The 14,356-nt window shown below is 51.7% G+C and overlaps 2 protein-coding genes across 2 annotated transcripts in view; one reads left to right on the forward strand and one right to left on the reverse strand.

Annotated features, from left to right (window-relative positions):
* Window positions 1-6,038: 6,038 nt before the first annotated feature.
* On the forward strand, window positions 6,039-6,665 carry LOC112118963 (E3 ubiquitin-protein ligase RNF183). The gene has a single exon (XM_024217478.2). It carries the CDS (start codon window positions 6,078-6,080, stop codon window positions 6,663-6,665), a length of 588 nt encoding a protein of 195 aa, XP_024073246.2. The 5' UTR covers window positions 6,039-6,077.
* Window positions 6,666-11,118: 4,453 nt separating this feature from the next.
* PRPF4 (pre-mRNA processing factor 4) overlaps window positions 11,119-14,356 on the reverse strand; it is a 23,937-nt gene continuing 20,699 nt past the window's right edge. Inside the window, exons 10-13 of the mRNA XM_026658730.2 lie at window positions 12,091-12,260; window positions 11,848-11,955; window positions 11,639-11,757; window positions 11,119-11,396 (exon numbers count right to left, since the gene is read on the reverse strand). Coding sequence (XP_026514515.1) covers window positions 11,203-11,396; window positions 11,639-11,757; window positions 11,848-11,955; window positions 12,091-12,260 — 591 coding nt within the window. The 3' untranslated portion in view covers window positions 11,119-11,202. The remainder of the gene's footprint in view (window positions 11,397-11,638; window positions 11,758-11,847; window positions 11,956-12,090; window positions 12,261-14,356) is intronic.

Raw genomic sequence — 14,356 nt, forward strand, 5'->3', positions numbered from 1 at the left:
GAAAGGAACGAGGTGTCTCAGGGTGGTTCCCAGGACTCATGAATACATCACAGACCAGACATCCCCCCTAAGTGGTACTAATGGCCAACTGTGTTGCCCATGGAGCCTGCCCTCTCCCTCACTCCTGGGGGTGCTCCCTTCAGCTCAGCCTGAGGGACACTGGCAGGGCAGTGCTGGGAAGCTCATGGTGCCAGGGCAGGTCCTGTTTTGTGCCTAAACCAAGGCTGTTCATCTCCAGAGATGCCAGACTGGCACCTTCTCCACGCTTAAGGCATTCAAGAAACCAAACAAGCCTCACATCTGTTGAGATGACAAGTTTGGCTGATAAAGGCAGTAGTGGTGACATATGAGACAGACTTCTGTCAGGTGTTTGACTTGGTGCCGCACAACATTGCGATTAAAAAAACTAGAAAGATATCAAATCAACATGGCACATGTTACATGGATTAAAAGCTGGCTAACTGATAGATCTCCACATGTCATTGCAAGGTGGGGAATCATCATCAAGAGGAGGTGTTTCTAGTGGGGTCCTGCAGGGATCAGTTCTTGGCCCTACCCTATTTAATGTTTATTAATGACCTGTACGAAAACATAAAATCAATACTGATAAAGTTTGCTGATGACACCAAAATTGGGGGGGCGTGGTAAATAATGAAGAGGACAGGTCAGTGATACAGAGCGATCAGGATCACTCGGTAAGCTCGGCACAAGCAAACAACATGTGTTTTAATGTGACTAAATGTAAAGTCATACATCTAGGACCCAACATAGGCCACACTGACAGGATGTGGGGGCTCCATCCTGGGAAACAGTGACTCTAAGAAGGAGTTGGGGGTCATGGCGGAAAATCAGCTGCACATGAGCTCCCAGTGTGATGCTGTGGGCAAAAGGGCTAATGCCATTCTAGGATGCATAAACAGGAATAATCTCAAGTAGGAGTAAAGAGGTTATTTTACTTCTGTATTTGGGGTATCTGCTGCAGCTGGCACTTCTAAATTTTGGAACAGGGGGGCTGGCACTCCTGAAAAACAGGCCCTGGGGACTGGGCACCCAAAAGCGGAAGGACCCAAACGTAGTGGCCATGTTTGTACATTTAGGCCTAAGTGACTCAGGCCCAATCTGCAGGGGAACATTGTTCCAGTTTAGCTAAAGGAGCTATTGGGCCATCTCTGATTACTGTTTAACCTGGGCTTAGTCTGGTTTAGCATAGGTCACTAGGAACTGTTGATGCTAAACTGAAATAAGCTGCTCTAAACCAAAAACTGAGCAGCCCCATGGGTTTGCAGCCATTAAACTAAAGGGTTTTAAAACCCCTTTATGTTAAACCCAGGACCATCTCTAGGCACCAGCAAAGCAAGAATGTGCTTGGGGCGGCACATTTCTTGGGGCGGCAAAAAACCTAGAGCTGGCCCTGGCAGCAAAGATGGCTGCAATTGAATGCAGCAACGCTGTGGATTCGCTCTCCTCATGTCACGTCTTTCAAGGCGTTTTGCGAGACAGCTGTGGGGTTAGGTTGCTGCTGCGGGAGGGAGGCAGACGCGGACCTCGCCGCGTAACCTGGGGCGGGTGTGCCATGAAGTGCGCAGGGGTGGCTGTTTCTGGGGACGGTGGGAAGTGACTACCCGGAGAGGAGGATGTATAAAACCCCCAGAGCGCCGCCTCGAGGAACTCCTCTGCCCTGGAAGTGCCACTGCCCCTGCGAACCCTCTGTGTTTTCAGCTGAGATCAACTGTACTTCATGAGGCTGTCAATGTTTTAATCTCTGTCACTGGGTAGAAAATCCCACCTGTACCCCAAGGGACCTGGGCTAGCTACCCAGGGGGAGCCAGGGCGCAAGAGGGGAGCCTTGGCCTTTCCCCTTGGCCAGCTCTTAGAGGAGACCCCCCTGCTCCCCGGCCCAGGAGCTATTGGGCTGGGGCTCCCCCATGCCCGCCCAAAGGGGCAGCCCCAGGCCGGAGTCCCAGCATGGGGAGGGGGTGCTCCCTGAGCCCCCAGGCCAGGCAGCAGCACTGCCCGCCATGCGCCAAGCCGAGCCCTGCCCCCAGAGCACCCCGCTATCCACGTCTCCTCTGCCCCAGGACAGGTGCCCTACTGGAGAGGGGGGGCCTGTCCCTAGGCCCCCTCATTAGGAAAATTCCGGTTGCACCCCTGGGGGGGGAGGGACAGTGGAACTTACTGTACCTAGGTAATGTCAAAATGCACCAAGTTAAAACTGGGGTAATGGGAGGGTGCGGAGGACACAAGTTGCTCTGATTCTATAGAAATGTCAGCCAGTATTTCAACCACAGACGTGATGCCGGGGAGAGGGTGGGGGCGTCTCTCTCTAAATGGCTGTAGAAAGACTTTTGCCATGGAGTTAAAAGAACTGCATTGTTACCATGTGTTCGGGGGCTCTTCCTGTAGCCGGGAGGGGAGGGGAGGGCAGGGCTGCTGTTGAACTACCATTCAGTGGGATGGGGGGGGTCTTTAATTCAATATTAAAACCCCGCTCCCTACATTGCAGCAGTCTTCCCTCGAGCCAGGCTGGGGGGTGAGGGTGGGGCGCAGGGGTGGAAAGGAGCATTGCCCAGTGCTGTTGCGTTTCCTGACGGATGCTTAACCCATGCAGGGCTGGGGGGGGGGGGGGGGGGGGGGTGTCTCACCCTTCAGAGCAGGTGGTCAGCAAAGTCCCTGCTGGCTGGCGGGCGTGCCCCGGGCAGCGCAGAGCAAAACAAAACAAAAAAAACATTGCAAAGTACAAATGTGTAAAAGCCAAAAAGCGGGGGGAGGCGGGGGAAGCCAAAATTTTTTTTGCTTGGGGCGGCAAAAAACCTAGAGCTGGCCCTGGTTAAACCAGCACAACTCTCTCAAGCAGCCCAGGCCTAGGCAGGGCTGGTGCTCACAGAGGGAGGACGCAGACCTCTAGCTTCAGCTGCCCCCTCGTAGGACCCTGCTCCAGGGCTTTGAGGCCATTGTCAGGAACACATTTCAGGGCTTGTTTGTTGCACTGTCTGTTGGCCGAGTACCCAGCCCAGCGCTTTGGCTCTGGGGGAGCTCACAGCAAACGAAGCGCAGTAGTAGTTAGCAGGCAGTTCCCTTTCTGGAACCAGGGTGCACTCCAGTGGGGCGAATACTGGGGCTGGGGCAAGAAGAGATAGGCAGGTTAAGTCAGATAGGCACAACAGAGCCTGGAAGGGATGGGGATGGGGGCAGGTAGTGGTGCCCTGTTGCCCCAAGGAATCCAGTGTGTTTATGTTGCTCTGTCAGGTGGTTTTGCCTCTTTTGAATGAGAAGGTGCTGGAGCAGAAGCGGAGCCTGGGATGAAAGGAGGCTGAGGTTGGAGTGTTGGAGGAGAGGCCGGGGTGGGGGACAAGGGCGATGGGGATCAGTGCATTTCAGTGAGCTGGGGTAAGGGAGACGGACTAGGATTGCTCTCTTTAAATATATCAAAGGGATAAATACCAGGGAGGGAGAGGAATTATTTCAGCTCAGTGCTAATGTGGACACGAGAACGAATGGATATAAACTGGCCGTGGGGAAATTTAGGCTTGAAATTAGACGAAGGTTTCTAACCGTCAGAGGGGTGAAATTTTGGAACAGCCTTCCGAGGGAAACGGTGGGGGCGAAAGACCTCTCTGGCTTCAAGATTAGGCTAGATAAGTTTATGGAGGGAATGGTTTGATGGGATTACGAGATTCTAATCAATTAGGCAATAACGGCCATCGCTGGTAAAATGAGGGTCTGGCTAGAGAACCTTGCCTGTATGCTCGGGGTTCTGCTGATCGCCATATTTGGGGTCGGGAAGGAATTTTCCTCCAGGGTAGATTGGCAGTGGCCCTGGAGGTTTTTCGCCTTCCTCCGCAGCATAGGGCAGGGGTCGCAAGCTGGAAAATTCTCTGCGACTTGAAGTCTTTAGATCACGATCTGGAGACTTCAACAGCAGAGTTAAGGGAAAGTGGGGGGGTCAGCTTTTGTGGCCTGCATCATGCGGGGGGTCAGACTAGATGACCATATTGGTCCCTTCTGACCTTAAAGTCTATGAGTCTATGAGTCTATGAGGATGGTTACTGACACAAAGGGGAGGCAGGATGGCACAGTGCTTAGGGATCTAGCTTAGGATTCAGGAAGAGGCATGTTCAGTGTCCTGGTCTGCCATTGGCGTCCTCTGTGACCTGTGTGACCCCAGGCTGCCACATCCTGTGTTATCCTGGTCTGCTGCATAGAAGCTGATGCACATGACCTAATTCCCTCCTGTTGGTATTTTTATCCCCTCCCCTGCCTGCGCCTCTCTCCGGTGCCAGGTGCATGCTGTAAACAACAGTCACTGACAGCCCTTTGGAGCTCAGTGCCTTGTGTGCTGCTCCATGGAAATCAGTTGCAGCTTGCACAGTGAGAAGGCACCGACCCCCAACTGGCCTGGGACTCCCTCCCAGGCCAGCACAGCTTCTCTGGAGCAGCTAGCTCATGGCCGTCTATCTTTCCCTCCCTCTTCTCTCCAATAGAAACCTGTTTGTCAAGGCCACCGCTGGTCCTGCCCGCTGCTAAGCCATGGTGTGTGGCTGCAAGTGAGGAGCAGGCAAATGCAGACTGCAAAGGAGGATGAAGGGCGAGGATCATTGCACAGGGCGTGTTCACTAGCCTCTCTGAGGAGCAGGAGGACAGCTCCGCCACCCTGTGCCCCCTGCCAGGGGCTCCTGCTTAGCAATGTTGCCGGCGCTCAGCTGTGATACCGGGCCCCCTTTGTGAAAGTAAGTGTCCCCTGCAGCCCCTGGTTCCCCAAGGGCAGCTGGGAGGGAGCTTTCTGTAACACAGCCAGGCATGTTTCCTTGCTGTGCAATGGCTGTTTGTCTGTCCAGGGGCAGGGGTTGGGGGGTAGTGCTGCATCTTGGCAATCAGTCAGGAGCCCTCCTGAGTGGTGCTTTTGTGCTAGTGCCAGGTGCTGCTCTCTGGGCTCCCCTCTGCACTGTCACCGTTCAGCAGACCATGCCCAGACTGCCCTGGCTGGGGCATCTCTCCAACACCCAGGCTGAGAACCCAGCACTGACTCCCAACAGACCCTCAATTTGGGTGCTGCATGCATTGGACAGATGTGGCTAGCTGGATCCAAGTGTTTTTCAAGCAGAACTAGTAGCCTGGTGCCCCATTGTGCTCTTGATCTGAGCCCCTCCCCCAGCAGGAAGGGCCCAGGGCATTATGCTGAGCATGCATTGGTGGTGGGGTTGGTAACCAGAGCATCCTTCTACCTCTCCAACAAGAGGCTGAGACCTCTATGCAATGAAAAAGACTTGGCTTGGCTTTGAAATGTGTTTGTTGCTCTGGCTTGAAGGCACAAGCTCTTTGGGGTAAGGCCAGACCTGCTTCTGGGTATATTTGCACAGGGCCCAATCCCGACAGGGGCCTCTGCTGCTATTGGGGTAGAGCTTGGGCATGCTCCTGCCTGGCCTTTGCCCGTGTTCTCCGGTTTCCTGGGCTAATTGAACACATTAAGGGTTCCCCAGCACATTCTGTATCAGGGTCAGCTGCATTCCCCACTGCTAAGGCCCATGATGGCTGTGAGCCATCTGCACCAGAGACAGGTTTAACGCCACCTGGACGGGCCAGACCTCCGAGTTCACAATCACCAGAGGATTTGTCTGAGTTCCAAGCTGAAGTCGCTGGGAGGAAGGGCCTGGCCTAACGGCTTCATGGCTTCTCCTGTCTGTTTGAAAGCCCGTCAGATCACATTGGAGCCAGCGCAACAGCTCTCATGCTGTCACTTTTATCAGGCCATTGAGAGCATGTTTTTTATGTCCAGTTCCCTGTAGCACCCACCCAGCTCCCTGCCTAGGGTCAGGTTCCTCACTCCCTCAAGGAATTTTGTTGCTGGTTGGACTGACCTGTTACCTGCACCGATTCTCCCCTTCCTGGGGTCCTTGCAGTGTGTGGCTGGATCAGCCCCCATCCTGAGCAGGGTATATGTGCCTGGGGAGATTAGCAGCTCACTGGGGTGCAGACAGATGCATTGTTACTGGGCCTTTTGTGTTGTTCCAGGCAGCTGGTGGGATCATCTTTCCTGCAGCCCTCACAGCAAATGGGCTTCACGGGCGCAGCAGCTGGGGATGGCGCCTTGCCCCACTGAGACCATGTCAGAAGGGCTGCGCAGGGAGCCAGAGGCAGACTGCCCTGTTTGCTGGAATTCCTACAACAACACCTTCCGTACCCCAAAGCTCCTGGAGTGCCAGCACTCCTTTTGCATTGAGTGCCTGGCACACCTGAGCCTGGTGTCCCCTGCCCGCAACCGGCTGCAATGCCCACTCTGCCGCCACCCCACAGTGCTCCCCTTCAACCAGCCCATCACCGAGCTGCCCACCAACTCAGATGTCCTGCGGCTGCTCAAACTGGAGCCCAACCATATCATCCTGGAGGGCCGGCAGCTGTGCCTAAAGGACGAGCGGAAATCACGGTACTTCCTGCGCCAGCCCAGGGTTTATACCCTCAACCTGGGAACAGATCCAGGGCCCAGGCTAGGTAGCTTCCAAGCTTCCCCTAGGCCGACCTCCATCCCCAGCCGCTCTTCCCTTCGGCAATGCATCCGCAACCCCCAGTTCCGCATCTTCGCCTACCTGATGGCCATCATCCTCAGCGTGACACTGCTGCTCATCTTCTCCATCTTCTGGACCAAGCAGTTCCTGTGGGGCATAGGCTGAGGGCTTGGCAAACCCCACAACTGGAGCCCAGAGCTCAACATCTTCTCAGACAGCAAAAGGTGACATCAGCTACTTGGCATCTGCTCTGGGCAGGGGAGCCCTCTCTGCACCCTCCAGGACCATCTCTGCAGGCTCTGGCTAATGAGCTTTGTTCCTGATCTCTTCTCAGTGATACACCCAGCCATACTAGTGGTCTGGCTGCATCCCAAGACCTGGGGGTTCCCCGGCAGCCACCCTGAGCATTGTGCACCAACAGCAGCAGAACCTGTATGATGTTCTGGAACTGCCCCATCAGCTGAAGCTCTTTGCTGCCTGTCATGGGGTCTGGGGCCCCAACCTGAGATCCAGGGCGCTATGGGAATACAGATGCTCATAGTAGTGGGCAACAGGGCCATTATACTGAATGGCCATGACACAAGAGGAGGGGATGCTGCAAACCCCAGCCCAGGAGGAATGAGCCAGAACCTTATGGAAAGTGAAGATTTCTACAGGCTCGCCTGTGACTCATCTTCTTGTCTCTCCTGGGATAATACCAAGGATCTGGGTGCCACCAAGGACAACATGCAGGCCAGGACATTCATGTCCACAGACTAACACCGTCTGTTGTGCCAAAAGTTTCACGGGGGGCTGCGCTTTTTCCATCTGCTGGATAAGCAGACCCCTGGCCCACAGCAAAGACCTGCAAGAAATGTAATCTTTTGTCTTTTTGAGCTAATTGTTGCACTTTTTGTTGTGTTGTTTACAATCAAACACATTCAGTTCCTGTGCCAGGGTCCCAGCTCTTCCTCTGCTCTCACCCCTCAACCTCACTTTCTTTTCCAGAGGCAAGAAAATAAATGTGAACGGTTTCCATTTCCATGGGGCAGACACGGATTGCCTGAACAGAGAAAGCACCAGTGTCTGTCCTGTTTCCTTGTCTTGCCTCTGGATTAAGGCCAGTGGGTTCAGATTGCAGCAGCTCTGTTTGAAGGGCAGCATGGGGAAGGCTGTTCCAACTCCTCAGGTTTGCATTGACATGTGATTCCTCAGCTGTGCCTGTTCTGCACCAAGATGGGCTCAGTAGCAGTGACAGTGTTCCCCATTGTGTACCTGGCTGGCAGCTAGCAGGAACTGCATGGTACTCTCACTGTGGGTAACTACATTAGTCCACAGGAGTGCTCAGTATCTACACAGCCTGAGCAGCTTTGTTTCTTTAACATTTACTCCATCAGCCCATCATAAATTGTGCTTTAGTCATACTGAGCAACCCTGGGCCTCGCTGATGTGGATGGGAGACCTTTAAGGAAGCAATAGCTATGAGCCAGACAGGGGTCTCTTCCCTTTGCCTCAGCACTCAACCAGTGTTCTGTAGGTGCTGTCTTTACCAGGTGAGACCTCAGGTCCCAGGCAGTCAATAAAGAGCAGGTGTGACAGCCACTGGCCACATGCCAGGTGGGATAATTACATTCTGGTTCCTGCAGCAAGAGTTATGGAAGTTTGGCCTCATGTCCTTCCCCAGACGGTTGGGGAAGTTTACTGTGTGCTGTCATGCAGTAGGTGTGTTTCACCTCAGAGTTGGCTGCATTTCAGGGGTGGGAGCTGCAATCCGAGAGGTAGGAACATAGTTGCAGCAATGCTGGAATTCAACTGCCACAACTGGGGAAGGAAAGGGCCCCACTTTTAACAGTTTGTTCGGCCATCAGAAAAGGCCTTGGCCTGCAGACAGTGTCATGGGGAAGAGGGTGGAGCTTCCTTCTTGCTGCAGGCTGTACCCCACCACCCCATTGGTGGCTCAAGTCTCTATCATAGCAGGCAATTCCTGTTGGTGTGAGAAAGGGGCAGGTAACATGATGATGGAACCCATCGCTCCTCTTGGCATATTAACCCATCCCTTCTGCTGCAGAGACTGACAAGTCTGGACTCCCGTGTGGGGAACGACAGCCTGATGGATGGGGTGAGGCCAGGAGGAGGAGAGAAAATAGAAGCTGGAGTCACTAAGGAAACTATAAGGGACTGGATGGCTTCAGGAGTGGAGGCTGCTGGTTTGGATCCAGTTGTTACCATCTGAGAGCTGGCATGGGCCTCTCTACAATGAATTGCATGCTCAGCAGGCAGGTGGCTACATTTATTTAATAAAGCAAGTCCTGCTAGGTCAGAGTCCAGCTAGACCTCAGCCTGTTCCAGCAGCAGCTCCTTCTGCTAGCACCTCTATCTAAGGTCACTGTAGCTGATGCAACCCAGAGGAGGGACAGGGCTGGGTAGCTGAAGGGAACTCAGTCAAATGATGTATTGCTACTCAATCAAGTGATTTCTATTTGCCTGTAAACTACAGTGTAACCTTGTTTAAGGTACTGTCCAGAAGACCAAACATCAGTTGCTTAGTAAAGATGGATCTTAAAAGAGCAAATAAATTGCACTGGATAGCTCAGGGGATATTTTAAGTGGTGTCTCCAGGCCAGGGCTGACTGGAAGTGGGGTCCCTAGTGCAGGTCTCACTGTACAGGCTGGGATTATGGTAGGAGTTGTTTTGGGTTTATATACAATGTCTGTGCTGCACTTTGGACGTATGTTGCCACTGCAACCCCTGGGCCCGAAAGATGGCCACTCTAGCAGAGTACGCACCGGGCAGAGAACATGAAAAGGTGGGAGTAGCTATACCAACTGTAAGAGGCCAATCAATTGAGATGAGCTATCAGCAGCAGGAGAGTCTAGACTGCTGAACTTGAATTAATATGCAAATTAGATACAATTAACTTAGGTTTAAACAGAGACTGGGAATGGTTGGGTCATTACACTAATTGAATCTATTTCCCCATGTTAAGTATCCTCACACCTTCTATGGGTCACCTCAATTATCACTGCAAAAGTTTTTTTTCTCCTGCTGATGATAGCTCATCTCAATTGATTGGCCTCTTACAGTTGGGTCTGGCTACTCCTACCTTTTCATGTTCTCTGTATGTATAAATATCTTCTTTCTGCGTGTTCCATTCTATGCATCCGCTGAAGTGGGCAGTAGCCCATGAAAGCTTATGCTGAAATAAATTTGTTAGTCTCTAAGGTGCCACAAGTACTCCTGTTCCTCTCAATAATGAATCAGAGGTGATGGGGCAAAGAGCAGGTGAGACCAGATGCTTCATGTAGTCAGCTAGAGAGGCAAGGAGTAACCTCACTTCCTCAGCCAAAAGGGACCCATTTCATTCCTTTTCACTAACCACAGTACTTAGGGAATTGGTGGTGGAGAAGAACTACGCTGCTGCGGGCATGCACTGCTACTCTCAAGAGGAATGGGAGAAGATGAAGCTGCTTCTCCCTCGCTGGGGGCACTTTTCAGAGACAGCCCCACAAAGAGATCAGCTTTTCCACACTCCATGGCTATCTCCCTCACCCTGTTTAATGCACTGGTTAGTGCATACAAACAAAACACAGGGAAGCGTGCAACTGAGAACGAGCAACGCTGTATCACCCATCCACTCTCACAAGTACACACACTGCTGCATGCAAGGTTCCTATATTGCTGATCGAAGTGTAGGGAGAGAAGAGGGACAACAGCTGGCCTGATGCCTCCCCGTCATGGGACTGCTTCCTAGGTACACAGCTGTGGCTGGTAACAGATGCTGCAGGCCCCTCCCCCACACAGCTCCAGTACAACCAAAGTGCACAGACACTGAGGTCACAACAGGTTTCTTAGAAACAGGCACCTGCAAAACTTCACTGGGAAGATTTGAGAAAGTGAATGTTCTCTACAGTGGGTGGCTAGAGCAAGAACCTTAAAGTGAAACAAACTAGCAACAAAGCTGTAACTGACACCTCTGTATGCACCTCCCAGCAGAGACTTGCAGGCAGCTTAAGCTGGAGAAGTCCATGTGATTTGAAAGTGTTTGTGTTTTAATACTCTGAAGTATCACAGAGGCAGAAGGGGATCTAGGGCAGTGGGCAGTTCAAGCTTGATTTTGCATGAAGAGAAACTCCCTCCTCTCCCGCCGCTTAAAATTCACCCACAGCAGATGCCTAAGGGGGCATGGGCTTCCACGTTCTGCAGAGATCCAATCTCTGTGCTGGGAGAACCAATGTGCCATATTTAAATGACTGAAGCAGCTGGCTCTTTGCCAAAAGCAAGATCATTCAGGCTCCATGGCTGGGGAAAGTCTCCTACAAAACTGATCTTGAGGGTGATGCCAACCGATGGGTTTTATGGCACAGTGCATCTGAAGGGGGGAGGGAGGGTATTTACAAACATGTATAACAAAGAGTAAAGCCCATGATGAAGGGGAGGTAGAGCAGATGGCTCACACCAGAATTTCTCCCCCGAGGCAGGGGGTAGAGATTATACAAAGCAAGGTTACTGCATCACTCCAGGAGCTCAGATCAACTCTGACTTTGGCCAACTCCCAGCACAGGGGATGCACCAGCACCATGGGGAAGCCGACGCCAGCCAGTAACTCCAGCCACGATCGTAGTTGATGCAACAGTTGATTTTTTTTTTTTTTTTTTTAATATAAAAATGCAGGGACAGCCCAGTCTGTGATATTCCCCATCCTGAGTCACTGGCAGCTCAGAGCTACTCTGCCATCCACAACTTGAAGGTCCTGTCATATGAGCATGTTGCTATTAGCTGCCCATCTGAGGAGATATCCAATCCCATTACTTTTCCCTCGTGGCCAGCCAGCGTTTTCAGAGGGGACCAGCCTGGGTGAGTCCAGATCTTGGCTGTGTTATCATAAGCACCGGTGAGCAGGAAGTTACCATGCGTAGCTGCAGTGAAGGAGAGGGGAAGAGGTGAGGTTCGCATGTAGAAAAAACAGACGACAATAGATTGCCAACACCAGATTGCAGATTCTGGAGAGGAGTCTGCTGAGTTCTGGGATTTCTGGCTATTACCAGCACAGATTGTTCTGCAGTTTTGTTGCACATACAGCTATCCCAGCCACATCAGCCCAGGGAATTAGGAGGAAGTGTTGCTAAGCAAACCAAAGTGTGGGAGGGGAAATACTTACGTTCAAACTTCACTCCAGTCACCAGGTTCTGGTGGGCAGGTATGGTGTAGACACACTTCCTCTGGCGGAGGTCCCACACTTTGCATGTGTTGTCCCCGCTCCCAGTTGCTATGTGATATCTGCCATGGGGAGAAGGAAGAGCACACTGGTCTCAGCTGGAGTTCATGCTCTCAGAACCCCTAGCTGCACCATTCCAACTCCCTCCTTACCCATTTGGGGAGAAGTTAATCCCATAGATTTCCTTCAGGTGGCCCTCCAGGAACATGATACAGCGCCCAGTACGTAGATCCCACACCCGACCAAAGGCATCCATGCCACTGGGGAAAGAAAACTCAGCATTGACACTTCTTAAACACACAAGAGTGGTCACTAGCCCAAACAAACACACCCAGCCCAGCAAAGGGCATCTGATCCTGAGCGACAACCTTGCTAAGGTTCAATGTAAATCTTACCCAGTCCCAGCAAGAGAGCCATCAACGTGGAAGGCGATGTCATAGACCCCCTTGCTGTGCCCCTCCTGATGGAGGATCTCCTCTTGAGCTTGCAGGTCCCAGAGGCGCCAGGAGTGATCATAGCTGGAAAAACAAAGCCATGTGTCCAACTCAATGCATTTTTCAGAATTCTAACCTTGGCTCAGACTAGAAGGTATGTGGGTGCTCAACACCGTTAGAAACACAAACGGATAATAACTGCTTCATCAGCACATCACTGCTGGTCAACCCAGAACCTCATCTGCTGGACAGCAGGGGATGACTAGGAACAAGCCTTGTAGCCCTGACGACACCGAGAAGACGTTAGTGTTCTGCAGTGTCCTTGCAATGTGCTGGGGAAAAGGACGCTTCCCCAGTGCCACATGACAATGGCAGTCAGTTGGCCAGCCACCAAAGGGAGCACAGATCCTGCCAATAAAATGAACATTTCACCCACTGAGTGCCCTGCATGGTATAAACGCAATAGCACATGCACACCTGTGGTAGTGCTGCTGGGATAAGTCAGCCCTGTGGTCAGATGTTTGGCTGCATGTGTATTCTTTGTGTGTGCTGTACTGACTCTGGCCAGAAAGCCCGTACAGGAGGCTCCAATCAAACTGCCCAATAAATCCACAAACTTGGTTCATAGCGAAGGCACTTGGTCAGGTTTATTGTCAACGAAACACAGTCCCAGTGCCCTGGCTCAATGGTTATAGGTACACTAACACATGGATGACTGTTGCAATGGACTAGCTCAGTTAATGGCGGGACTTTCCATTATCCCCCAGGCCAGCCAAAGACACTCACTCTGAGATATCTTTTATACATCAATGCAAACAAGTTACACACTGCTCCTCTGACATAGTCAGTTACCACCCCATCACCTTGCACATCTCTATCCATCACACTGTCATCCTGACCTTATCTTTAGGATGGGTCAGTGTGTTCCTGTTATATTTAGGGAATATGCTGGTATCAAGGTGTTCTGGTACCACCCTTCTGGAATGTGTTCGTGGGAGTGCTCTGTTCCTAGCCTCACACTCTTAGGAGTGTGTGTTTTTGCAATATCAGTCCTGTTCTTGCCAGATTCTGTGAGCAGGGCCTGCCCATAGTTCACAGCCCGATTTTGCTTTATAACAGCAAAGTTTTGACCGCTACTTTAGCCCAGGCCTCAGGCTTCATACCAGGCCTCTGACATAAAAGACTTATGTTTCAGGCCCTCTTCCTACTACAAGCCTCAAAGAGCAGAGCAAAGATGTGTATTCACTGGCCACACATGGAGAATTGCATTTGCCCCACGCTGTCAGATGCTCTCCTACAGCTCACTGTGCCCAGCTTTCACTCCGCAGGCATGTTTCCTAGCAGGGGGCTGAAAGATGCAAGTGACGGCACCTGAGTGAGAATTTGTTTCTCCAGGTAAGTCAGTTAGTCATAGTGACAGGCTGCCAGTTTGTGTCATTTTGGTTCCAAGGGGAACTGACTGGCAGATTTCTGAAGAGCATGTGAGCTTTGGCACCCAATGCTCTGGGAAGATTGGCAGATATTTACTTAAGGGGCGGTTGAGAGAGAGGCATTATTTTTAATACCTGTGCATAGTTGGAGGGGAGGGTAAGTCCCCATTTAAACAAAGAGTCAGGTGATGGTTTAAAGACCCAGGAAAAGTACATTATAACCTGCCAGTTACAGATGCAAGACACAGCAGGGAACAGAGTCTGGAGATCCCTTGGAACTGGAATGGAGGGAAGAGAAGCAAAGAGTGGGGCCACTGACTCATAAGGGTTATTACTGTTCTCCGTGGGGCCATTTCAAAGAGATTCTACTAAGCAGCAGGGTCTGTGGCTCCTTCTGGAGCCAGCATTTCAGATATATTCAGGCTATGTGTACGGCTGGGTTTCAGGATAGATCAGACCCTCTGCCCTCAGGGTATCTGGGTCTTAACAATGACTCAATAGGATCTGCTCCACTCTTTGCCCAAGCCCATTAGCAGGAGAACCTCCATTCCCAGACTTATTTGCTCATGCTTTCTACTGATCAAAATCAGTGTTAACCACAGGTAGTGAGCTGATGGTATGGCTCGACAACAGGGCTTTGATAGTTGGCACATCCCAAAAGGCAGGAAGTGGTTATTCCACTAGTCAGTGTTTCCACAGGGATAGGTTTCAGAGTAGCAGCCGTGTTAGTCTGTATCCGCAAAAAGAACAGGAGTACTTGTGGCACCTTAGAGACTAACAAATTTATTAGAGCATAA

The sequence above is a fragment of the Terrapene carolina genome, unplaced genomic scaffold (assembly GCF_002925995.2).
Source record: "Terrapene carolina triunguis isolate 2854851 unplaced genomic scaffold, T_m_triunguis-2.0 Scaffold508, whole genome shotgun sequence".
NCBI classification, from domain to species: Eukaryota; Metazoa; Chordata; order Testudines; family Emydidae; genus Terrapene; species Terrapene triunguis.